The following is a 26,712-nucleotide window of genomic DNA, read 5'->3' as shown; positions in this document are numbered from 1 at the left end:
GAGAGGAAAAGCAACAGTGGTAAAATGTTAAAAATGGTGAGCCTAAATGAAAAGTATACTGGTGTCCACCCCACTATTCTTTCACATTTTCTGTAGATTTGAAATTTTTCAAAATAAAATTTCAGGGAAAATACCAATATGATTTTAGATTTGGACAAAATGATATGAAAGCTTATCTAAAAAAAAAAAAAAATGCAAGAATAACTAGAAAAAAAGTCCTAAAGAATGAGGTATGGATTAGCAATACCCAAGACGAAAATGTGTAACAATTGAAAATAATTAAAAGACTGGTATTTTTTGCAACAGACTACAGAGCCCAGAAGCATATCTAACCAGACATATGGAAATTTGATGTATGAATGAGGATGGTTTTTCCAATCAGTGTGGAAAAAGTTAATAAATGGAGTTAGAATAGATTGCTATTTGAGAGAAAAATGTTGAATTCTCTCCTCACTCCTACTACCTAGATAAATTCCAAATTAATCAAATATTTAAAAGTTGAAAAAAAACCTTTAAAGTATTGGAAAAATACATTAAATTTATTCTTAAATGCAAAGGTGGCCTTTCTAAGCAAGGCAAAATCTCAGAAGCCGTAAAGACTTAAGTTTAACTACATAAATAAAACTTAGCAAAATATTATTAAACATGACAATGGACCAATTTTCTTAGCTTACAAAAAACTCATACAAATCAATAAAACACATATCACCTAATAGAAAACAGAACATGACTACACATTTCACAGGAAATCTCAGTAATCAATAAACAGGAAAATGTGTTCCATCTCCTTCATTAAAATATATTAGACCTTCATTAAAATGCATTAGAACTTCATTAAAATGCAAGATACCATTTATTCACTTTCACATGATCAGACTTCAAAAGTTTAGTACCCAGTATTGGCATGGTTTGGTAAATAATCATTCTCATACATTATATGTGGAAGCATACTGGGCAAAGATTTCTAGAGGACAATTTGGCAGTAACTACTGAACTGAAAATAAAAAATGCCCTCTGATCCAGCAACTCTATTGCTAGGAACCCTGTAGAATATAAATTCATTGTATGTACAAGTATATTCACCACAATGCGATTTAATAAAATATTGGAAACAACGTAAAGAGCCTATCAATGTTTAAACATTTGTAATACATTCAAACATTAGAATACCACACAGCCACTAAAAATAATAAGGTATTTCTATACATACTGATACAGAAAGATCTCATAAAACACAGGTAGCAAAAAAAAGCAAGGTACAGAAGAGTATATATAGTCTGATTCCATTAATGTGAAATTTTTTAAACTACAAATTTGCGGATAAAAAATAAAAAACTGCTTTCCTGTGAGAACATACAAGACACTTGAAACTGGTTACTTTTGGAGAGAAGTATTAGGGTAGGAGGGAAGGGGCCAAGTTTTTTATCTTTCTGTACCATCGGATCTTTTTGCCATGTGCATACATTATCTTTCTTGCCCCAACACCTGATTAGCAGGTTATTTTGAGATATTCCTAGGTAGGTTTGAACACCGGTGGTGTTATTTTTCAAAATACTGTAGATAAGTGCCAACTTTTGCAATTTAGAACTTCCCCTTGGATTTTCATTAAACTTTATATTTGCTCCCTTGATGCTTTAATCATAACGATTTCCTATTAAGTATAAAGTGACATTAATGGGAGTTTGATTTTATAACAAATTTGTGATGGAATCATTAGACATTGCTGCTCAAGAACCCATTTTTACACCCCAAAGGGCATTTGATGATTTATAAACATCATCAAGATTATACATTTTATTTTGACTATTAAAAACATAAAACTGCAGTAAGATTTTACATGTACAATTAAATTATCCATTGAATTTAGTAAAACAGCATCACAGTAGACAAGTACAGTCATAAAATTAGCTCTTACATTTTTCTGGGGACAGAAAAGCAGAAGAAACGAGATTAAAAGTCCAAAAAAAAAAAACACCCAAAAAACACTACCAAAAACAGGGTGAGACAATCATTCATTTATTGGACAGGGCAAGGTCATTTAAAGATTGGAAACATATCCCAAAAACATGTGTTTAGTTTGGTGTTACAGGCTTTGATGATCATAACAAACATTACTCAATACTTCATGTAAACAGGCCACATACAACCAGGAAGACGCTGTCAAGTCACTGAGAAGCCACAATGCTTAGAAAACAATCATTAGGGAGTTACAGAGAATAATCGTCTCCAATTCACTGATATGCATATTCTGCGGCTGCACAGTATTTGGCTGGTTCCCTGGTTATTAAGTGAGTCGTTCTGTATTTTAAAGAGCCTTGATTGGTACACACTTCTGAATATCACTGACATCAGTCAAATAAAAGCTTAACTAGCTGACATCATATTTTTGAACTACCCTAGGCAATAACTGACTGTCTCATAGTACTGTAAATAAAATTCTGTACTTAGTACATTTAGCAGTGTTACAACGCATCCAAATCACCTTTAAGTCCTATGGTACATACTTCAGAGAGACAGCAGAAACTCACTGGAGTAAATGAAAAAAGAAATCTGGGGAGCTCACCTGGCCTGAGGTATACAAGCTGCTAGCAAAGATAGACACACCTGAAAAACACTTTGTCAATTATTTGCCAAGTCATTTGGCCTGATTTTTAGCCTGATTTTTAGCAGGACTCTTCCCAACTGAGGAGGCAAAGATTTCAACATCCATTCTAGAGACTAGCCACAATATTTTAAGTAGTAATACATCATAAATGCTTGGTTATGAGGAAAAACTATTCGGCATAAGATTCACGGAGAAAAACCTGTTAGGTATCTGGCCCTCCTGCCTGAAATCTATTGATTTTACCAACCACTCCCTTTCACAGCAGTAAGAGTTCTCAAGATGAGAAGAATTTTCTCACTCCAAATAGAAAACGACATTTGGGAATCCAGTCCCAAAAGACCAAATATTGTAGAATTCCATTTATATGAAACAATCACAATAGGCAAATCTACGGAGAGAGATATAGATTAGTGGTTGCCAGGGGCTGGGGGTGGGTGGACACTGGGAGAAAATGAGAGGTGACTGCTCAAGGGTACAGGGTTTCTTTTTGGGGTAACAAAATGTTCTAAAATTGACTGTGGTCACAGTTACACCACTTTGTGAATACACTAAAAACCACTGAATTGTACCCTTAAAATGGGTGAATTGTAAGGTATGTGAATTATATCTCAATAATGTTACAAACATATTAAGAAAGGAAGACATACCTCAAAGAGAAGGAAACAAGAGGCTCTTCCAAACCAAATCATACTAGAAGAAAACAGTAGCCAAGTCTGATGGAAGGAGCTTGTTTCTTGCATGCTATTTTATCATCGTCACTTTAACCCCTGACTTCACATTTTTAATTCATTTCTAAATTATTTTAGGTTATCAGCAGATTTCTAACTTTGTTCTCATTAGAGAGCAGAGTCAGTGTTCCACAGACAGACTGGGTTGGCGTTAACAAACCAAAACTAAACAACAGCAGTAAAAACCCAATGAAAAAATAATCTCGTGCTTTGGGGCTATGTGTTACCAGTCAGAAGAGAAGAGCTGATGTTCATTTCTAATGGAAAATAAAATGCCTACAAGTACAATGGCATCTTATGACTCGTGCCTAAAGCACATTTCCTTTTCAAACCTGCATACAGTTATTCCCTTTACACCTATACAATTCAACAAAAGCAATGTTCTTATACCTGTACAACCCAGCAAAAGCAACGTTCTCTACAAAGAATGTTGAGCTTCCTACAGCTCTCTAGCTCAAAGAGCTAGCCAATTTCCTTAAAAGTAAAATTACTGTTTCTAAAAATATCAACTGTGTATCCTCATCCTCACTTTCAGCAACATACAGTGAAGATGGAAAACTTGAAGCCTCTATAAATCAGAAACTACAAAACAATTTCTTAAATGACCTGATTTTTCTAAAAACCTTAAAAACATTAGTTCCAAATATTGAGAATATATTTGGCCCTATTCCTTTGAACTCTGTCTTTAGATTAATGACGAGTTTCCTTTATTTCACTTATTCACTAGTTTAGTATGAAATAAACAAGAGTTTGAATCAGTTAAACTGGCTAATGACAATTTTCCTCAACAATTTTTCTTCTGCATAGGCAAGATAATGAAATCACAAAAGGTCTTCAACTAGTCTTCAACTATTCTTATACTATATAATCAATTAGGGAAATTTTTACAGACAAATTAAGAGAACACAAGTAGCTTTACAGCAAGTTGAGCTTGTTAAATATATTTGTTCTGACAAAGAATTTCTGACACAAAAATTGCTCACTGCACACAGAATCTCAGAGAAATGATGAAACAAGACAGCCGATGGTAGAAGGTATATGGGAGCAGGGTAGGGTGAAAGTCACAAATAAATTAAAAACTGGCAAGTACTTCTGAAGCAGAGCCACTTTTTAGGGGACACAAGAAAAACTGTTAAATCACCATTTTGGTCTCATTAGGGAAGTCCATTTGTTAAGAATTGAAGACCATTTTACCATAATTCATGCTGCAAAATGCAGCAGTCACACAGTATTTCCAAAAGGATTCCAAAAACTGTAGTGCAAAAGAAATCTAAAAAAATAAATAATCACAAAAACCACCAACATTTTTCAAGGAAATGTATTCAAAACAGTGGCTTTTACAAAAGATGTGGATTTGATTTAAATGAAAAAAAATTCCTATATTAAATACCAAAGACTTATTTCACATATAACTTACACTGCATTAATGATTGGATTAACAGTATATAAATGAGGGCCATGGTTTTTTCTAAAGTAGGTCTGAAAGATCAATATAAATACTAATGGGGGGCAGGGAGGAGTGTTTTATACCCCAAACTCCAATATTCCAGCTCTGTGTCCTGTCCTATTATTATAATTTGTAAAAATCTTAACGACGCAGCGATTCGAGTTTTCGTAACTTCAATGATGTGTTAGAGGACAATGCATCTTGGTTTGAAGAATTTGTTGTATCCGAAGGCCGGAAAAGTACTCGACCACGATGATTAAATACATAAAAGGATGGGTGATTCCTTAACGTATCAAATGTCCTTAAAAGAAAAAAAAGCATCAATTTTAGATAAACCTTTATAAAACCCTACTTGAAAATAAGTAGGCTTCTAATGAATTATCAATTTACTATGGGTTATATTTTTTAACAACTATTAACACATGAAATCAGACTGTAAATAATAATCATACTGTATCTCTTTTCCTATATAAAGAAAATAAGAAACCTGAAAAAGCAGCATAAAGCTCTCAAATTTCTTCTTTTTAAAAAAAATAGGCCGGGCGCGGTGGCTCAAGCCTGTAATCCCAGCACTTTGGGAGGCCAAGACGGGTGGATCACGAGGTCAGGAGATCGAGACCATCCTGGCTAACACGGTGAAACCCCATCTCTACTAAAAATACAAAAACTAGCCGGGCGAGGTGGCGGCGCCTGTAGTCCCAGCTACTCGGGAGGCTGAGGCAGGAGAATGGCGTGAACCCGGGAGGCGGAGCTTGCAGTGAGCTGAGATCTGGCCACTGCACTCCAGCCTGGGTGACAGAGCGAGACTCCGTCTCAAAAAAAAAAAAAAAAAAAAAATAGAGATAGGGTCTCATTCTGTTGCCCAGGCTGGAGTGCAATAGTGCAATCATAGCTCACTGCAGCCTCAAACTCCTGGACTCAAGCAACCCTCTCATCTCAGCCCCGCCAAGTGCTGGCACTACAGCTGCACACCACCACACATGGCTATTTTTTTATTATTATTTTTTGTAGAGACAGGGTCTCCCAATGTTGCCCAGGTGGTCTCAGACTCCTGGGCTCAAGCAATTCTCCTACCTCAGCCTCTTAAAGAGCTGAGATTACAGGTGTGAGCCACCATGCCTGGCTTCTAATACATTTTTTTTATTCAGCCATTCCTTCCAGAATGCCTACGAATAACAACACAAATACTAGCTCAACTATGAATCTCCCCTGTAAATCTAACAGTAACCCATGCCGAACAGTCTTTTTAAAAAAGCAGCACATAGATTACAGCTTTGATTATTCTCATTTGGCCCTCATTATTCAAGCCATATGATCGTTCCACAGATCTGTTTTCCAAGAATCTTTCAAGTACAACAAAAAATTCCTTTTGGCCCTCTGTACCTGCTATTGTCCAAACACATATTTTTCCACCACCTACTTAATGACATTGTTTTACTTCTTTCTTTCCTGGCCCCTTGCCTGTGATTCTTGGTAGACTCTTTGTAAGAGCAAGCAGTGATGACAGTCAAGTATCCTTTCTACTTTTCCAGGGAGAGACATGTAGTCTAAAAGAGTTCAAACACTTTGGTCTGTGGCCTTTATGGTTTTTGTTTTTCAACATTATTTTCCTGGAAAGGATAGGAGAACTTTTCCTTTGATAAGAACTCAAATCTCAGCCAGCCCACCTAAACATCCAAGCATACCCCCATACAAAAAAGGAGGCCTGATATGTAACTCCTTAAAACGTACATATTGGGCGGGGCACGGTGGCTCACACCTGTAATCCCAGAACTTTGGGAACCCAAGGTGAGTGGATCACTTGAGGTCAGGAGTTTGAGACCATCCTGGCCAACATGGTGAAACCTCGTCTCTACTAAAAATACAAAAATCGGGTGTGGTGGTAGGTGCTTGTAATCCCAGCTACTCAGGAGGCTGAGGCAGGAGAATCACTTGAACTTAGGAGGCAGAGGTTGCAGTGAGCCAAGATCATGCCACTGCACTCCAGCCTGGTTGATAGAGACTCTGTCTCCATACATAAATAAAAATAAATAATAAAATGTACATAATGAACTAAAAGTAAAAGGGGGATACGACTTTCCTCTAACACATAAATGTTTACTGTGACTCCTTCTAAGAAAATATTGTAAAGGGGTATCATGTACACGATCAAGAAGGTGAGTAAAGTCCAGAGATGGAATCGAACAAACCTAAAGGATGATTTTAGGAAAGTAAAAATATGAAAAATAAAAGCAAACACAGTTCATGAAAATAGCTTAGAAGTATTCCAGGAGAAAAAAGGAAAGCAGAATAACAAATATACTTTTAATCCAGTAGTAGAAAAGGGCCTGGAAGCAGAGCTTATCTCACAGACTAGGTTCAAGTGAGAGAGGAAACCGAAAACCACTTATTCTCCCAAAGACTAAGCTGAGACAAGAGGATAGAAAGAAAATGGTAGGAAGAGAGGGATGGAAGGAAATAAAGGGGGAAGGGAGGAGGGAAGGAAGGGAGGAGGGAAGGAAGGGAGGGGGGAAGGAAGGGAGGGGGGAAGGAAGGGAGGGGGGAAGGAAGGGAGGGGGGAAGGAAGGGAGGGGGGAAGGAAGGGAGGGGGGAAGGAAGGGAGGGGGGAAGGAAGGGAGGGGGGAAGGAAGGGAGGAGGGAAGGAAGGGAGGGGGGAAGGAAGGGAGGGGGGAAGGAAGGGAGGGGGGAAGGAAGGGAGGGGGGAAGGAAGGGAGGAAGGAAGGGAGGAAGGAAGGGAGGAAGGAAGGGAGGGAGGAAGGTTAAAAATTCTGAGGCATTATTTTTCTATATATCTATTTTCATCCATCTGTCCATACAACCAACCAATAATTTTAAGCAACGTATTTTTTTGATTCTGTGAATAATATGGCATTCATCTTCCATTTTTCTTAAAGTATCAAATACCGCCTCAATATTTTTACCTCATTATTCATACAAACTACATAATCAAAATGTAGAAACAAAACCAACTTTTATGTACCAGAAAACGTACTTTTTAAAATTATGTGAATACAGCAAACCTCTATGAAATGCGATGCCTATGAAAAGAGAAAGACTTACTTATTTTTCAGTTCTGAAGTGGCATCCATGTCTTTAAATTCCCCTGCAATATGAACTATACCATAACAGGTAACCGCAAAGGCCAGAAGTGTCTGAAGCACTATCTGTGAGTATAAAGATTGAGATTACTAAATAACACAAACATTATTATAAACATTTACAATTTCCTCTCCACCTCTTTATCGCCTCTAACAGGTAGTCCTCTCAGGGCCACCATCAGGGAGACAATGCTCACTTGAAATGATTGGGATTCAGATGCAATACAATCTATAAATTATGTGGCTTGGCTGCAAAAATACCTCTGATGCTTCAATAAATAAATCTAGTGACATGTTCAAATAAGCAAAATCATTAAGTACTGAATGGTACTGAGCCACTTAGAACTCAATGATCAAATATTACCTGCTTCCAAGAGCAACTAAGTATTTTTAAGGTATTATTGTTTTTGGTTTTTGGTTTTTGCTTTTTGTTTTTGAGACGGAATTTCCCTCTTGTTATCCAGGCTGGAGTGCAATGACGCTATCTCGGCTCACTGCAAACTCCACCTCCCAGGTTCAAGCAATTCTCCTGTTTCAGCCTCCTGAGTAGATTACTGGCATGCGCCACCATGCCTGGCTAACTTTGTATTTTCAGTAGAGACGGGGTTTCTCCATGTTGGTCAGGCTGGTCTTGAACTCCCGACCTCAGATGATCTGCTCACCACGGCTTCCCAAAGTGCTGGGATTACAGGCGTGAGCCACCATGCCCAGCCAGTATTATTGTTACATATCATACAGTACAGAAAGCATACGTACACAGTATAAAGCAATTAAAAGAACATGTACCCACCACCCAGCTTAAGAAATAGATCATTCCTAGTACCTTTCAAATCCCACATTCCTAGTACCTTTCAAATCCCACATGTCCCTCTCAGATTATATCCTTTACCTTCCCTCTCAAAGTTAACTATTGTCCTGGATTGTATATTACTCAGTTTCTTGCTTTTCTTGATAATTTTACCAGCTATTAAATATATATGAATCTCTAAAACATATATGCCTTACTTTTGCCCATACTGAACTTTATTTGAATGGACTCAAATGTATTCTTTTGTGTCTAGCTTTCCTCGCTCAACATTACGTCATTGTGTGTGTGTGTTTTATTTTTCTTTTTTTGAGATGGAATCTTGCTCTGTCACCCAGGCTGTAGTGCAGTGGTGCAATCTCGGCTCACTGCAACCTCGGCCTCCCAGGTTCAAGCGATTCTCATGCCTTAGCCCCCCAAGTAGCTAGGATTACAGGTGCCCGCCACTGCACCCGGCCAATTTTTGCATTTTTAGTAGAGATGGGGTTTCACCATGTTGGCCAGGCTGGTTTCAAACTCTGACCTCAGGTGATCCGCCTGTCTCAGCCTCCCAAAGTGCTGGGATTACACGCATGAGCCCCCACGCTTGGCCAGTTTTCACTGTGCTTTGTATTTCATGATATGAAAAATACCACAATTTATCCATTCTGCTGTTGCTGTTGGATATGTGGGTTGTTTCCTGTTACTTTCACAATCAACATGAATATTCATATGCATGTCTCTCAGTTCACACATGGAAACACTGAGTGTAGAGTATGCACACGTTCAATTTTATTGGGTAATACCAACTGCTTTCCAAAGAGGTTGAGCAAGCAAAACCACGGAATGTTTTAACATGGGATTATGGGCATGTTCAGATTATAGAAAAAAGTTCTTTAAAATAGACATAAATGTGTGTGTGTGTGTGTATCCACCACAAAAAAAAAAAAAAAAAAAGGCGATAGGAGTTAATAGCCTCATCAATCATATCTTTAATTACAGACAAATAAAGTCAAAATTAGCCACATCTATTTTCCTGTTTAAATTAAAATCTAACATCATATACGATACCAATTTACATTCCCACCACCAGTCTACCAAGAACATTTGGCTTTTGTTTTTGTTTTTGAGATGGAGTCTCACTCTGTTGCCCAGGTTGGAGTACAGTGGCATGATCTCGGCTCACTGCAACCTCCGCCTCCCGGGTTCAAATGATACTCCTGCCTCAGTCTCCTGAGTATCTGGGATTACAGGCACCCACCACCACACCCAGCTATTTTTTTGTGTTTTTAGTAGAGACGGGGTTTCACTGTGTTAGCCAGGATAGTCTTGATCTCCTGACCTCGTGATCTGCCTGCCTCAGCCTCCCAAAGTGCTGGAATTACAGGCGTGAGCCACCATGCCTGGCCAGAAGACTTGTTTTATACAATGCAGTCACAGGCACTTTTAACGAGAATCTATATGAGCTGTCATGAAAATAAGATTGAAGTTGTTACGTAATAAAAAAGTTAATTATAAAACTATGCATATATACACATGTGTAACTTTTTAAAGAAAAAATAATATGTGTTTGGATTAGGTAAAACTACACATACATAATGTTTGTGTATAGGAACAAGACTGAACTACTGCTATACTCCAAACTGTTGGGAGTAGAAGTGGAACTGCCAAGGAATGGGGTCAGTTTTTCAGTTGTTGGTGTTCTGATAATTGTGTAGGGTCAGTTTTAGTTTTTACTGTTTGATTCTGTTACAAAGAACTTACTACTTGTGTAATTTCAAGTCTAGTAAAGATAAAAATTGTGAGTGATGCTGGAATACTTAACATTTTAGTTAAAAAAACACTTTCCTGGCCGGGCACTGTGGCTCACACCTGTAATCCCAGCACTTTGGGAGGCTGAGGTGGGTGGATCACCTAAGGTCAGGAGTTCAAGACTAGCCTGGCCAACATGGAGAAACCCTGTCTCTACTAAAAATATAAAAAAATTAGCCAGGCATGGTGGTGGGTGCCTGTAATCCCAGCTACTTGGGAGGCTGAGGTAGGAGAATTGCTTGAACCTGGGAGGCAGAGGTTGCAATGAGCCCGGATCGCGTCACTGCACTCCGGCCTGGGAAACAAGAGCAAAACACTGTCTCAAAAAAAGAAAAAAAAAAAACCACTTTCATTTTACCACCTATGTATGTCCCTAAACAATGTATTGTTGGCTTTATTTCCTTTATATAAAAAAGAACTTTTCTAAGAAATAAAGCTAAATAATCAACTTTTTAAGTCCATCCCATACTATGGACAGAGCATCTTCTAGAAAGACTATTTCGACTACAGCTCTGGAAACCAAAGAGAGAAAGCTTTCCAAATCTTTGAGCTTTGTGAGTGATAAAAAGTGGAGATCAGAGGCCGGGCGTGGTGGTTCATGCCTGTAATCCCAGCACTTTGGGAGGCCGAGCGGGCAGATCACAAGGTCAGGAGATCGAGACTATCCTGGCTAACACGGTGAAACCCTGTCTCTACTAAAAATACAAAAAATTAGCCAGGCACGGTGGCAGGCGCCTGTAGTCCCAGCTACTCAGGAGGCTGTGGCAGGAAAATGGCGTGAACCTGGGAGGTGGAGTGTGCAGTGAGCCAAGATCACACCACTGCACTCCAGCCTGGGCAACAGAGTGAGACTCCATCTCAAAAAAAAAAAAAAAAAAAAAAAAAAAGTGGAGATCAGATGTTATTTCATGTCTGGAAAATTTTAAGAGTATAAAAACCAGTAAATAAAAAATTATTATGAGCTATGTGGCTAATTTTAAACATACATGTAATGGAATATAAATGACCAACTTACGTCTATTGGCAGTGATTCATCTTCTTTTTCTGTTAATCGCATGTAAGAACGATCTATAAACCAGAAGCATACCATTAAGGAAATTATAGCTCATTTTTCTTTCTTAAAATGAAGCAAATCAACATACCAAAGAAGTGGCTAACTTATATGCTACATAAAGTAATGCTAATCCTGGATTCCTCAAATCCTTCTATCTTTTAAGGCAGTCAGCCTATCTTAGTCAACTATTTTATTTTCATCATGACCTGCTTTGTCACCTTATAAAATGGGTAAGAGTGACAAGTGAGCAAGTATGAGGCAGAAATACCTTAGTATAATTTTTCTTTCATTATTATAGAAATACTAGAAACTTCTAAAAACTGTTACACTAACTTGTCAAAGAAATCACCATTATTTAAAAAGTAAAGTCTACAGAAAATCTCAACTCTAAAATAGCACCAACACCGCACAGTATGGACAAAATAATATTGGTATGGAAATGGTTCTCCTGAGAGGATATGCCGGGGCAGTGGTGGAACAGGAATTCCATGAAATCAATTTCTGCCTCTACTAATTAATTATAATTCTGCTGCTGCTGCCTTAACCTCAGGAGACAGCAAGGGATAAAAGAAAAGGATCAGGACTTGGAAACTGGTAAGCCTAAATCAATGCCAGCTCTTCAATTTACTATAATTTCATTTAATTAAAGAAGCCCTCAGTGATCATAATACATATCTCAAGTTCAGAGTGTTAAAATGGGGGGTGTCTTAGAATCAAAGAAATACAGTATCTATTTTTTTCATTACCTGAATTTCCACAACGGTAAAATGAGAATAATGTGAGGTGAGGATTAAACAAGATACAGTAAATGACTGGTGCCCTATTACAACAAAGTTCATTACAGCAAAGATGAGCATGCCGCAGCGCCACATTGTGCTATCTGCTGCCACAGTCTGACATGACACACTTAAGTCTTAAAGGTATATATTACTCTCTCCCTGAGCATTATATATAAAGAGGTCTCACCGCAGTGGCAAATCCACAAGGCATTCTCATCACCCAAAACATAAAATGCAAAAATCTTAATTCTAGATGAACCTAGGACAATCCCTATGTAATAACATACTTTGGACTAAATAAACTGTTTTTGAGTGCATGTGTATTGACTCTTAAAAAAGAATATGTTTAGAAACATTTCTTTAGTTTTAACCTATAGGTCTGTCATAAAGACAAATGTAAAAGAAACATCAAACCAATACCAAAAATCGATTTTCACTAAACTCCTATCTGGTTCAATTCCTAGCTAGCTTGCTAGTTTGCATGAAGCCTCGTCTGCGTCTAACACTACCTTTAACCAGGAATTTCCTCATCTGTAAAATGAAGGGGTTGGACTTCAGTAAACTCCAAGGGCACTTCTTGCCCTACAATCTTAAAATTCTATAGTTAAAGCTTACTGTAGAAAATGACACAGTACTCCAGTGTATCCTAATCTCCTCTAGGACAGTGTTTCTCAAACTAATGTGCATACAAATCACCTGGGGATCTTATTAAAACCCAGATTCTGACTGAAAAGAATTCTGATTCTGTTAAAAGCCAGATTCTGATTGAACAGCGTCTTCTAACTACCTGCCAGGTGATGCTCATGATGCTGGTCTGTTGACCACACTGTAAGCAGAAAGGATCTAGGATACTTTCCTTAACCTCCCAGTTCCCCCAAAATATGACTGTCCCTGCTTCCATGCATCCTTATATACTTTTAGCATATCACTTTACTGTAATTTCTTCTCGATCCACTTGTTTTTCTCTAGACTTTGAACTGGCTCAGGGTATCACTGTATCTCTAGCACCTAATCACAGCGCAATTTCAACCAGCGACCCAAAATTGAATTTCATAACGCAGTGTAGCACAAATCTTTTGCCCAAGGTCACACAGATGTAGCGGTAATGCAAGTTTTTAACAACCAGCCCTTTAGACTCCCAGTCCAGTGCTCTTTCTCCTGTACCACAGTGCCTCCCTGAGGCAATCGGTCACTTAACTACTCAGTCTCTGCCTGGACAGCCCAAGAGTGCCCAAGATGTTGTCCACTTGGTTGTCGTGGGATCATGAGCATCCAGAGTTCTCAATCTCACAACTGTGCCTGATCTGCCCCATGCTGGATCTGACATCACTTGTCCTGGTTTCCTGGAGACTCCTATTCTGAACCCTCTCCCAGACACCTCCTTCCAACCTTCCTCCAATTTCAGATGCCACACTCTCTTCAAATTCAAACTCCGAACCTTCCACTGGGGACTCCTGCACGGATTTTCTTAGTCACACCAAACTGTAAGGTCTCAAAGGATCATTAATCGGACACTCGGTCCGATGGTCCCTTAGAAGTGCGCCCACACACCGCCCCTAGGGTTTCACACCGAAGCGGTCCCCGTGCCCCAGGCACTTACGCTGCGCCGCGGAAAAGGCGGCGTGGGCTAGGGCAAAGAGACCGATGCCCACCAGCCCCTTCCACAGCGACGGCGCCATGATGCCGAAGGAGCAGCAGCCCAGCAAAAGAAGCGAAGGGCTGCGGAGCTGTTTCTTCTTCCACCGGCGGGTGTCCGCGCGCCGCAGAAAGATGACGTCACTGAAGTCCAGAGCGCGAAGTGTCTCAGTGGTGGAAAAGGCAGAGGGCCGTGAGAAAACGGAAACAGGAATGCCGGGAAGAAGGAGAAAGCTACACGGAAAAAGGTCCGCGAGAACTCACGAACCTGCGCTATGGAGGCCCTCTCTGGGAGGGGCGGAGCTCAACGGAGTCGTAAACGAAGAGGCAAAAGCCGGAGCAATGGGGAAGCGAAGAGGAAGGGCGCCGGCAAATAAGCGCGGGCCGCGAGAGGGGGGCGGGGCCAGTGGCGAGAATAGGGTGGGGCAGAGGGACGGCGGCCTGCGTAGAAAACTGGTGGGGGCGAGGGGCGGGGTGGGGCAGACGGGCGGGGCCTGCGGGAGGGTGGGTGTAGCCGGGGGGCAGGGCCAGTGGGTGGGTGGGGGTAGCCAAGTGGCGAGGCCTGCGTAGAGGATGGGTGGGGCCGAGGGCGGGGCCTACGGAAGGATGGGTGGGGCGGAGGGGCGGGGAGTAGGTGGGGCGGACGGGGGCAGAAGGTTGGGGTCAAAGGGGCGGGGTGGAGGTAGGGCCGAGGGGCGGGGAGGAGGTGGAGCCGAGGGGCGGGGAGGAGGTGCGGCCGAGGGGCGGGGAGGAGGTGGGGCCGAGGGGGCGGGGCTGGGGGCGTTGGGGAAAGGCGGTAGGTGCCGGATACAGACCCCGGACAGTTGTGTTTTGTGGGTTGGTTGGTTTTGGGTTTTCTTCAAACTGTGCCTTTTGTTTTCTGTAGGCCTTTCCTGTGCTTCAGCTCTCTGGGAACTGGCACTGCGGAAGGAGGCAAGGGTGTTAAAACGAGGAGGCAGTGTCAAGGACAAAATCCCAGGATTTAGAGCCCCAAACACTTGGCCCGCGGGAAGTGCTCAGTAAACCCTTTTAAGGTCCTGGAGGAAGATTCGCGCAAAAAGAGGTGTAGCTTGGGGGGAGTGTTTTGTCATGAAAAGAACCAGCTTACATTAAGGAAGAAATGAAAGAGGACATTTTAAAATGTTAATAACGCGGTCTTCTTGTCTCTATCTCTGATCCGGGTAAAATGTATACTCCTCTATCCATTTTTCTTTGTCTTCATCTCCTAAAATGTAGACATTTAAAAGTGAGCTTCTCCCCTTGACCTCATCACTCTGCTGTCCCCTGGCGAGTTCACCCATTCGTTCCCACCGCTTCAGCCAGCAAAGGTATTACAGTGATTACAAAACGACATCTCTATCACAAATATCTCTCCTTAGCTCCAGGGCTGCATTTCTGACTACCTGCTAGGCATTTATTTCCTGTGGCACTTCAAACGTAATATGGCCAAAATGGAATTCATCCTTTTTTTCCAAATTCTGCACCAGTTCCTCCAGTGACCCCTGACTGAGTGGCGAAGCTTTGTAAACTGCATATCACAAGGTAAACACAAAGTATGATCACCATTCTTTTCCTTTAACCCAATCAGAATTATACGTTTTAGTTGCATCAATTTGCTTTTGCTCAAAGATGCCTCCAATTCTGATCACCCCTTTTAAATGTGCAAAATTCCTATTCCTGATCCCCTTATTCTGTTCTACCTTTTATATCACCTTCTAACACTATACTATATAACTTACCTGTTTATTATGTTCGTTGTGTTACTGTTTACTGCCTGTCTTTCCCCACTGGAATGTAAGCTCTGAGAGGACAGAGATTTCTCTGTACCTGAAACTTTGACTGTCATATGGTAAGCATTCAATAAATGCTTGTTGAATGACAACTGAATGAATTGTGGAAAAGAAGTGGGAGAGTATCCCTATTTGAAAGGATCTCTACAGAGAGTCCTTCCAGTCTTTTGAATTGGGCTCAAAAATCCCTATGGACTTGCATGTACTCTCACATTTTGACAACCTTTTGATTGTAAACATTTTCTGATATGCTTGAGCTTCCTCAAAGCCAGAGAAAACAAATAAGACATCTCATTAGCTGGGCATAGTAGCACATGCTTGTAGCCCTAGCTACTTGGGAAGCTAAGGAAGGAGGATTGCTTGATCCCAGGAGTTCAAGGCTGCAGTAAGCCGTGATTATACCACTGCACTACAGCCTGAGTGACAGAGCGAGACGCTTTCTCTAACCAAAAAAAAAGTAGAAGAAGAAGACATCTAAGATGAATCATATTTACTCAACTTTACTTATATAATTTCTGGGCAGGATCTCATTTTCCAAACCTTTAGTCATGGTCATTATTCTTTTCTGGGCCCTCTCCAATTTCTTCACCTCTAAGACAGAATTTTACACAATACTTGATCGATGTCAAGTGGTGTATAATGCATTCCTTACAAATGTAGTTCTGTTTATAAACTTCACAATCAGGAAGAACCAGGAGATAATCTCTCTGTAGTTGACAGGAAAGTGCTTCCTTCTCTGTCCCTGGGAGGTAGTAAGAAAAGATAGTTGACCAAAAAACTCTTACAACTTTGTTTTAGCTAAGATAATGGTCAAATTGAAATTAGCCTTTTCAGATCCCCTGTAAAATTACCCCTTCTTCAAGACCAGCCTGGCCAACATGGTGAAACCCCATCTTTACTAAAAATACAAAAAAATTAGCCAGGCGTGGTGGTGGACGCCTGTAATTCCAACTACTCAGGAGGCTGAGGCAGGAGAATCACTTGAACCCACGAGGCGGAGGTTGCAGTGAGCCGAGATCGCGCCATTACACTCCAGCCTGGGCAACAAGAGCGAAACTCCACCTCAAAAAAAAAAAAAGAAAGAAAAAGGCCGGGCGCGGTGGCTCAAGCCTGTAATCCCAGCACTTTGGGAGGCCGAGACGGGCGGATCACAAGGTCAGGAGATTGAGACCATCCTGGCTAACCCGGTGAAACCCCGTCTCTACTAAAAAATATAAAAAACTAGCCGGGCGAGGTGGCGGGCGCTTGTAGTCCCAGCTACTCGGGAGGCTGAGGCAGGAGAATGGCGTAAACCCGGGAGGCGGAGCTTGCAGTGAGCTGAGATCCGGCCACTGCACTCCAGCCTGGGCGACAGAGCGAGACTCCGTCTCAAAAAAAAAAAAAAAAGAAAAAGAAAAAACCATTTTAATATCAATTTATCTGAAGCAGAAAATGATTAAGAGTTTTCTTATAAGACCTGAGCTATGGTTCTTTTCCTTTAAAAAGATGAGGTTATAGGGAAAAGGAAATTCAATAATGAATCTGGTATTTGTATAAACCACCAATGCCTTATCCTAGTCTTCAGGGAGGTCACCCATGTCCAGATATTGAGTTTTGTTTTCTCTATTGCCCTGTTAAGATGCATTTCTCACTCTCTTCTTTTTTACCTCTTTACCCATATACTGAGTGCAAGAGAAACTAGCCTCATTTCACGTTTTCTAGTAATACATGGTTAAATTATGTTCAGGGAGTGAGATTTTAATTGTCTTTTCTGTAGCTTCCAACCTGAAGGGAAGCCAAGGTATTCATAGTCACAGTTACCAAGGACTGTATCACTGAAATAAGTACCTTGGGTTCACTCATACATGGTTCTTTAAGTTGCAGTTAATCCCAAAGGTGCAAGGTACAGCTAGTGGTAGCACTATTTTCATGAGCTTTTAGAACAAAAATCAAACCTCATGAGAAAGTGCATTTAAATTCCTAAGTGACCCCAGAAGTGCTGTTTGTTTTTCCAAAGAAAGAACCATTTTCCATATGTACCTTGGATAAATGATGTGGATGTTATTAAAGATGGGAATAATGGTCTCTAAAGTGTTTCCTACTGAGATGTTATTTGTGAAGACTCATCATGTTTCCCAGGCTAGTTCACTGAATAGAGAAAGCACTGCTATCCCAGACTTGTCTTCAAGCTAATTGACTTTATTACATGCCACCCAGCTCCACGAGTATCTTCACACACTACTTATCCACGTCTCCATTTTCCATGCATATTCTCCCTCTCTCTGGCACACTCTGTCCTTTCCTACCTGGTTCAAAATTCCACTTTCCTTAGGAATATGCTCCTGACTATTATAGATATTTGTAATGTAGGCACTAAACGTTTCTTTGAGCTATTTATATTTTGTACAACCTCTCTGGGTAACACATTCTAGAAGTTTACTACCTGCTGAGTAAACTAGTACTTTCAATATTGAAATCGCATCCTGTTTACTTTTTTCAGCTTTACCAAAGTGGTATGAGCTCATTGTAAGACATTCAAGCAATAAAAAAAAGTATTTGTCTTGAAGCATTAAGTGGTACCTCGGTATTTTAAGTTTTGAATCTTAGTAAACAGTACTGTGGTTACATGATTCATATCTTTAAGTTTTGTTTATTTACTGGATAATTTATACTACAGTGGTTAAAACATATGCTCTGGAATCGTATTGGGTTTGAATCCTTGCTTTTCCTTTTCTACCTCTGAGAGATCGGAGAAGTTACTTAACTTCACCGTGCCCCAGTTTTCTCATCTGTGAAGTGAGGATAATAATAGTGTTTGCCTGCCTAGGTTGTTATCAGGATTAAGTGAGATGATACATATAAAGTGATTAGAATAGTCTTACACATAGTAAACACTAAATAAATGTTAGCCATTGTTGTTGTTGCTATTGACTCTTCTAGCTATTTTTCCAAGCTAAAGAGGTTCCTTTTTAGTCTTTCCTAAAGCGTCAGTTGCTTCTCCCCTTTGACTATTTTAATTGCTCTTCTCCGGACCATTTCCAGATCTACTAATATCTCTCTTAGGGTTTCATTACCACATCTGCACAAAGTATCCTAGGTTACTTGTATGAGGTTAATATGATTATTCATTTCAGATAGCCTTCCTAGCTGGGCGCGGTGGCTCACGCTTGTAATCCCAGCACTTTGGGAGGCTGAGGAGGTCAGGAGTTCAAGACCAGCCTAGCCAACATGGTGAAACCCCATCTCTACTAAAAATACAAAAATTAGCCAGGTGTGGTGGTATGTGCCTGTAATCCCAGCTACTTGGGAGGCTGAGGCAGGAGAATCACTTGAACCTGGGAGGCGGAGGTTGCAGTGAGCCAAGATCGCACCACCGCACTCCAGAGCAAGATTCCATCTCAAAAAAAAAAAAAAAAAAAAAAAGAAAAGAAAAGAAAAAAGAAAAAATCAAATAGCCTTGTTAATGACACTGCAAATCTTACTTGCTTTTTGAGCACATTGGGTTGGTCTATTGAGAAAATAAACTGAAACTGATCCAGTAGTCCTGTAGACTGTTCTTTGGTCTTAAAACTTGAAACTTACATTTGTTTGATCTGAGTTCCTTTCTCAGGAAAGGATCTTCAGGCCTCTCAAAAAAAAGCATCAAGTAACTGAAATTCACCAGACCACCACAGCAGATACCACCACACCAGATGCCAGACCCCTCATTCATCATGATTGCTTCCTTTCCCCTCCCCACTTCTTGTCTTCTTATACATTATTGCATTTCTTCCCTGCTTTGTAAACCCCTAGTTTTAGTCGGTCAGGGAGATGGATTTGAGACTGAGTTCCCATCTTCTCCACTGCAGCACCCAATTAAAGCTTTCTTCCTTGGCAGTACTCGCTGTCTCAGTGATTGGTTTTCTGTGCAGTGAGCAGCAGGGCCTAGATGGGACTCCTGGTATTTCAGTAACAAAACTGAAAACCTCAGCATCCTTATCCTGGGTATATTTGTGACCCATTCTTTGTTCCACACGAATATAGGCATTTTCTATACTACTACCTCAAGTCCAAGTCTCTTTACACCTTCTCTTCTTTGGCGCTGTCACAGCGTCGATATTATGCATATAGCTCAAAAATCCATCGCTGGTCCAGTCTTTACTCCTGAACTGCAGAGCCAAGTTTCTTTTTTTTTTTTTTTTTTTTTTTTTTTTTTTTTTTTTTTTTTTGAGGCGGAGTCTCGCTCTGTCGCCCGGACTGGAGTGCAGTGGCCAGATCTCAGCTCACTGCAAGCTCCGCCTCCCGGGTTCACGCCATTCTCCTGCCTCAGCCTCCCGAGTAGCTGGGACTACAGGCGCCCACCACCTCGCCCGGCTAGTTTTTGTATTTTTAGTAGAGACGGGGTTTCACCGTGTTAGCCAGGATGGTCTCGATCTCCTGACCTCGTGATCCGCCCGTCTCGGCCTCCCAAAGTGCTGGGATTACAGGCTTGAGCCACCGCGCCCGGCCAGCAGAGCCAAGTTTCTAAGTGCCTATGTTGACATCTGTTCTTGTATATCCTACCAGTTCCTTAAATCCAACCTGTCCGTAGTTGAGCTCTACTTTCTAACTCCCACATTAATGCCACTGACAGCCCTCTGTTTTTCAGTTATGCAGGTTCAAACCTTTGGAGTCATCTCTCAGTTCTTCTTCTTCAGGCACTCCCCATTCACCCACCCAATCAATTCCAAGACAGGTTAATCCTACCTCTGCATTGGCTCTTTGCATCTAACTTTCCATATGCATTCCTACTACACCTGCTAAGTTAAGGCCTCACTACTTTTCAGCAAGATGACCTTTCTAACCTCCTAACTGGCCTCCCTAGTACTTATCTTTCCACATTTCATTTTTTTTTAAATTGAAATGGAGTCTTGCTCTGTTGCCCAGGCTGGAGTGCAGTGGCATGATCTCAGCTCACTGCAACCTCCATCTCCCAGGTCCAAGCGATTCTCCCACCTCAGCCTCCCAAGTAGCTGGAATTACAGGTGCACACCACCACGCCCAGCTAATTTTTGTATTTTTAGTAGAGATGGTGTTTCACTATATTGCCCAGGCTGGTCTTGAACTCTTGACCTCAAGTGATCTGCCCACCTTAGCCACCCAAAATACTGGGATTACAGGCATGAGTCACTGCACCAGCCTCCACATTTCATTCACCCTCTTTTCTGTTGCCAAATTAATATTGGGGAGGTTTTTGACCAGGAAAATGAATGAGTTAAAATTTTCTGTGGCATAGAGAACTTCCACAATATGACATCAACCCAGTTTTTCAGCCTGTCCTCAATATGTGATTTTTTTTTTTTTTTGGACGGAGTCTCACTCTGTTGCCCAGGCTGCAGTGCAGTGGTGCAGTCTCAGCTCACTGCAACCTTGGCCTCCCCGGTTCAAGTGATTCTCCTGCCTCAGCCTCCCGCCAATACATGAATTATTCAATTCAGTGTTTATCAAGCACCTCCAATGAATCAATGACTGTGTTGACTAAACTTATCTATGCTGTTCAGTCATCTAGTATTACACTGAGTGAAGCTCTCTTTTCAGTTTATCCTTGAATTGAATCTCTCTACCTGGAAAAATGTAATGTTATCTGCAGATATGAAGATTTCTTTGGCACTTAATTAAATTTAAGAGATATTTATTTATTATTTTTAGAGTCGGGGTCTCATTCTGTTGTCTAGGCTGGAGTGCAGTGGCATGATCATAGGTCACCGTAACCTCGAACTTCTGGGCTCAAGCAATCCTCCCACCTCAGCTTCCAAAGTAATTGGGACCACAGGTGCACACCACCATACCTAGCTAACTTTTAAAATTTTTGTAGAGATGAGTTCTCACTATGTTGCCCAGGCTGGTCTCAAACTCCTGGCCTTAAACAATCCTCCTGCCTCAGCCTCCTAAAGTGCTGGGATTATAGGTGTGAGCTACCATGCTTGGCCTAAGAGACATTTATTGATGCACAGATATGTTTTATTAAGTTTCTGTTTTGGTTAGGCCTTATGCTAGATGCTGTCTGTAAGGAAATAAATGAAGCCTAGTTCCTGCCCTCAAGATGCTCATGACCTGTTGAATGATGAACTTGTCAATCAAACATGACAATACATCATGAGAGCTACTAGGATAGAGATCTTCCCGGGGGCCATGGAACCCTTTCTGAAGAGGGGCCCTGTATTAGTCTATTCTCACACTACTATAACGAACTACCTGAGGACTGGGTAATTTATGAAGAAAAGAGGTTTAATTGACTCACAGTTCTGGAGGCTGTACAGGAAGCATGACTTGGGGGGGATCTCAGAAAACTTGCGATCATGGTGGAAGGCAAAGAGGGAGCAAGGAATGTCTTCTTATGGCAACAGGAAACAAAGAGCGAGGGAGGAACCGCCACATACTTTTAAACCCTCAGATAGCCTGAGAACGCACTCACTATCACGAGAACAGCATGGGGGAAATTGTCCCCATGATCCAATCGCCTCCCACCAGGTCCCTCCCCCAACACGTGGGGATGACAATTCGACATGAGATTTGGATGGGGAGACAGAGCCTAACCATATCAGGCTCCTAACTCAGCCTGAGGGCATCCTGGAAAATTTGGTGATCTTTAATCTGACTTTTGTCAGACAAGTAGAACTTAGTTAGGTGAGGGAAAAAGTTGAGGACTATCTAAGCAGAAGGAACACATGGAAAGGCACATAGATGGCAGGAAACCACATGAAACATTCAAGGAACTAGAAGGAGTTCAGAATGGCGGAAGCAAAATATATTTGGGAAATATGGACAGGATATAAGGATGAAGAGGCAGTCTGGAGGCAGGGTGTGTGGAGCATTGGGTGCCAGGCTAAGGAGCCATAGCCAAAAGCAAGGCGGGGGGTATTAGAGGATTTGTGTTCCAGAAACACCCCTCTTATAAAAGTGTAGAGGAATGATTGGCAGAGACTAAAGAAGAAGTCAGCATATCTTTCTGGAAAAAGGCCAGATACTATATATGTAGACTTTGCAGTCCACAGTCTCTTTTGCAACCGCTCAACTCTGCCCTTGTAGTGCTAAAGCAGCCATAGACAGTAAGTAAAGGAATGGACATAGCCATGTCCGATAAACCATTATTGAGGAACACAGAAATTTGAATTTCACATCACTTTCACATGTCACAAAATATTCTTTAATTCTTTTTTTTTCAGCCCTTAAAACATGTGAAAAACATTCTTAGTTTCAAGACATACAAAAACAGGTAGGAGGCTGGATTTGGCCCTCAGACTGTAGTCTGATTTTTGATAATCCCTGGACTATCCCTGCACTCCCTCGATGGGAGTGCAGAGAACACAGACAACTCCTTTGAGAAGCTTATCTCTGAAGAGGAAAGGAGAGATAGTGCAGTAGCCAGAGGGGTGTGGATGAAAAGGTGTTTCTCAGAGGAGACCTGAAAATGTTCATGGAGAGCAGAAAGAAATGATAGAGAAGGAGCCACTGAAGATAGTGGAGGCGGGGGGGGGGTGGGGTGGGGGCGGTGATTGTTGGAGTAGATCTTGGGAGAAAAGGAAAGGAAGTGATGACATGCAGAGTACAGTTTGATCAATTCACTTTTTTTTTTTTTTTTTTTTTTTTGAGACAAGGTCTCACTCTGTCACCCAGGCTGGCCTGATCTCAGCTCACTACAACCTCTGTCTCCTGGGCTCAAGCCCTCCTCCTTCCTCAACCTCCTCAGTAGCTGGTGCTACAGGCACGCGCCACCAAGTCCAGCTAATTTCTGTGATTTTTGTAGAGACAGGGTTTCGCTATGTTGCTAAGGCTAGTCTTGAACTCCTGGGCTCAAGTGATTCACCTGCCTTGGCCTCCCAAAGTACTGAGATCATAGGCATAAGCCACCATCCCTGGCCAATTAGCTTCTTAAGGGAGAAGGAAACACCTCTTCCACTGTGGCTGAGGGCAGAAAGAAAGGATGGGCACTGCTGGGATATTTAAGTAGATAGCAGGGTAGGATTTTTCCAGAATGCCTTGACTTTCTCAGTGACAAAGGAAGCAAGGCTGGATTCGGGGTGAGTTGTCTATATGAGCAGTGAAGTCACTCAGGATGATGTCAGGCCTGGGGAGTGGGGTGGGAGGAAAGAGGAAGCCTGTGAACCAGATTCCCTAGTACTCAGCGAATGTGTAGGAGTGACCAGGAAGCCAATAAGTGACGACCATGGGGAAGGAGAAGGTGTTAGAGCTTCAGTGGAGGGTGGAGGGGTAATGAGTTTGAAATAATATGAAACAATGGGAAGTGAGCACAGTGCCAACCAACTCCTCCAGGTCACCGATGCAGGGTGTGAGTTGTGTATACGTGTGTTATGTGTGTAGGACAGTGGGGTTGTGACCAAATGAGCATGAACAACCTCCACTTGCAACAGCGTCTGAGCGTGTGATATCCTGGGAGAGACGTGGGTTCTGGTAATGAGAGGAGACGGAGGGGCCATCCATGCAGTGACTGAGAGGATTGAGTAGTATGTTTACAAGGAAGAACATTCCAGGGAGCACAATGACAAAGATGGAAAGGGAGGGCAGTAGCAAGAGGAGAAACCGGGGTGTAGGCGTCAGAAGTATAAAGCAGTGTTAGATGAAGAAAGAAGTACATTCTGGGGGGAGCGGATGCCACAGGGGGATTGGCTGCCTGGTAGAAGTTATTACCATTTCAAGATTCCTCCTGGAACTCGAATACAAAGAGGTTGCTGAGGGGCATACTAAGTTGCTGGGGCCACATAAACAGAGGTAGAGTCTGGTGCTTGAACACATTTGCTGACTCTGGTCAGGGAAGCAATCTGTGGCTCCTTTTTTTTCCTTCAAGTTCCAAACACTCAGTGAAAAGTGGGTTTGTACTGGGACAAAACAGCCTTGGAATGAGCAGTTAGGCGTGAAGAAGCAGGTAAGCTCATTTACTAGGTCTTCTGGGGAGGAGATGATGGGGAGACTGGGAAGGATCCTCACCTAGGTTTCTTGCTTCCACAAAGCCCAGCCCTGTGTGAACAGGACAATGTGGTTCGAGTGGAATCAGAGTATATGGGAACAGGCAGCCATGAGGTTTCTTGGGAAGACACAGACCCAAGTATTAACAGCAGAGAATGGGCACACAGTCACTGGCTCTGATCTGGGACAGTTCCTGACCCGATGGACAGAAAGTGGAATTGGACATCATTTGAGTGCTTTTATTGTTTAGCTCATCATCCTGAGAGCTTAGAGAGCCGGTTAGTGAGGGTGAATACACACAGGGACAGCTTGGAGTTGCCTGAGTATTACTTGTTTTAACAAGGAGGTTATATGGCCGTGAGATGGAAAGAAAGATTTGAGAATCACGAGTTCCAGGCAGAATGATAGGAATTGAACTGATAGTGGTACCACTGATGGTATGAAGAATTTGAGAAGGAATTTGCACTTGTAGGGGGAACTCATTTCAAATGAGCTCATTTCAAAATATTTTTAGTTTTGAGGGTGATAGGAGCCTCAACAGGGTATGCTCAGAATCCAACAGGTAGAGGCCTGAAGTTAGGGCACCAGGCCAGGGCTTGAGACTTGTAGCTCATTCATGTTGAAATCAAAGTCTTGAGAAAACAAAGAGCCCACACAAACTAAGGAGCCATCTGAGAAATATGGAAAAAATAGGAAGTCACTGTTCTCAAAAGACAAAGCTCCAATATGGAGGTGATAACTGTCAAAATTCTGGTGAGAGAGGTTGGACAGGCTGAGAATAGAAAAAAAAAAATACTGTCCTGAGGAATACTAAAGAGGAGAGATGAGAGATAGGGGTCAAAGATGACTTCTGAGCTGGGGACATTTACTTTAAAACAGCAGTTAAAAGGAGCAAGAGGAGAAGGAGAAATCCATCACACTACCCAAGATTTCTTCTTCGGGAGGAAGTGTTTATGAGCATTGGAAAATCTAAGCACAAACCGATCCAATCTTTGCTGTAAGGTTGATGAGTTTCTGTGTACAGATTCCTATTATGAGATACGACTTACATCAGATGTTTACATGTAAAGAAAACCGACTACACAGACACACACTTAATCCATACCTTCGAGTCGATTGTTTTATGAACTGCTACAGTGCTCTGTGTGTGTGTGTGTGTGTGTGTTTTCCAATGAGGACAATACAAGGAGAATCCGATTTAAATTTAAATTACAGAGATGGAGATTGAGGCTCCTCCCAAGGGGACGACTTATCCTGTTAAGAGACACTGGGGGACGATATTGAGATGGGTTATGAAAGATCGATTCCCCTGAGAGCTCTAAGAATAGGATCAAAGTAGACAGCGCAGTCTGCCTCTGCTTGATTACACTGAGCCGATGTTTCTTTAGCCGAAGGCAGTGGGCTAGTTTAGACGGCCTTTCATTCCCCGGCAGCGCCTATGGGTGCGTGTGACCTGGGACAGAGGGGCAAAGGAACCGGGCAGAGAGAGCTTGGGATGCCGCGGCCCCTTTAAGAGCGGCTGCAGCGGCGCGCGCTCCGACGGCTACCCCCGGGCCCCGCCCCTTTCCCGTGAGCCCTCGGGGAGTGGTCCGACCGCGGGCGGCCGCCGGTGAGGTAGGGGCGGGAGGCGGGGGGAGACATGGCTCGGCGCGGCTGGCGGCGGGCACCCCTCCGCCGTGGCGTCGGCGGCGATCCCCGAGCCCGCAGGCTCATGCGGCCCCTTTGGTTGCTCCTCGCAGTGGGCGTCTTTGACTGGGCAGGGGCTTCGGACGGCGGCGGCGGAGAGGCGAGAGCCATGGACGAGGAGATCGTGTCCGAGAAGCAAGCCGAGGAGAGCCACCGGCAGGACAGCGCCAACCTGCTCATCTTCATCCTGCTGCTCACCCTCACTATTCTCACGATCTGGCTCTTCAAGCACCGCCGGGCCCGCTTCCTGCACGAAACCGGCCTGGCTATGATTTATGGCAAGTGCCTGAACCCTTGTCAGCCCCTTGGCGCTGCCCCTTTCTCTGCCCGCCGGCTGCTTCGCCTCCTCTCTTTGCCCTGCTTGGCCTACGT

At 42.3% G+C, this 26,712-nt stretch overlaps 2 protein-coding genes across 6 annotated transcripts in view; one reads left to right on the top strand and one right to left on the bottom strand.

Moving 5' to 3' along the window:
• Positions 1-521: 521 nt before the first annotated feature.
• Positions 522-14,392, bottom strand: MMGT1 (membrane magnesium transporter 1). Its single transcript, XM_010389119.2, has 4 exons — positions 13,908-14,392; positions 11,490-11,542; positions 7,841-7,944; positions 522-5,081 (listed from the first exon to the last, which is right to left on the bottom strand). The coding sequence occupies exons 1-4, from the start codon at positions 13,984-13,986 to the stop codon at positions 4,922-4,924; spliced, it is 396 nt and encodes a 131-aa protein (XP_010387421.1). The 5' UTR covers positions 13,987-14,392; the 3' UTR covers positions 522-4,921.
• Positions 14,393-26,214: 11,822 nt separating this feature from the next.
• SLC9A6 (solute carrier family 9 member A6) overlaps positions 26,215-26,712 on the top strand; it is a 63,373-nt gene continuing 62,875 nt past the window's right edge. For 2 of the 5 annotated variants that reach the window (XM_010389116.2, XM_030934304.1), the window contains exon 1: positions 26,218-26,618. In XM_010389116.2, the coding sequence (XP_010387418.1) occupies positions 26,294-26,618 (325 nt within the window). In that variant the 5' untranslated portion in view covers positions 26,218-26,293. Of the gene's footprint in view, positions 26,619-26,712 lie in introns of all 5 variants that reach the window. The other 3 variants (XM_030934305.1, XM_030934307.1, XM_030934306.1) reach the window with 3 other exon arrangements.

This window comes from Rhinopithecus roxellana, chromosome 7 (assembly GCF_007565055.1).
Source record: "Rhinopithecus roxellana isolate Shanxi Qingling chromosome 7, ASM756505v1, whole genome shotgun sequence".
Lineage (NCBI taxonomy): Eukaryota > Metazoa > Chordata > Mammalia > Primates > Cercopithecidae > Rhinopithecus > Rhinopithecus roxellana.
The sequence above is the reverse complement of the archived record's forward strand: the minus strand, read 5'-3'. Positions and strand labels throughout refer to the sequence as shown.

Coding starts and splice junctions, on each gene's coding strand:
- MMGT1 (XM_010389119.2), bottom strand. CDS start 13,986: ATGGCGCCGTCGCTGTGGAAGGGGCTGGTGGGCATCGGTCTCTTTGCC. Junction 11,543..13,907: donor CGCCTTTTCCGCGGCGCAGC/GTAAGTGCCTGG, acceptor TCTGGTTTATAG/ATCGTTCTTACATGCGATTA. Junction 7,945..11,489: donor ATGAATCACTGCCAATAGAC/GTAAGTTGGTCA, acceptor TTATACTCACAG/ATAGTGCTTCAGACACTTCT.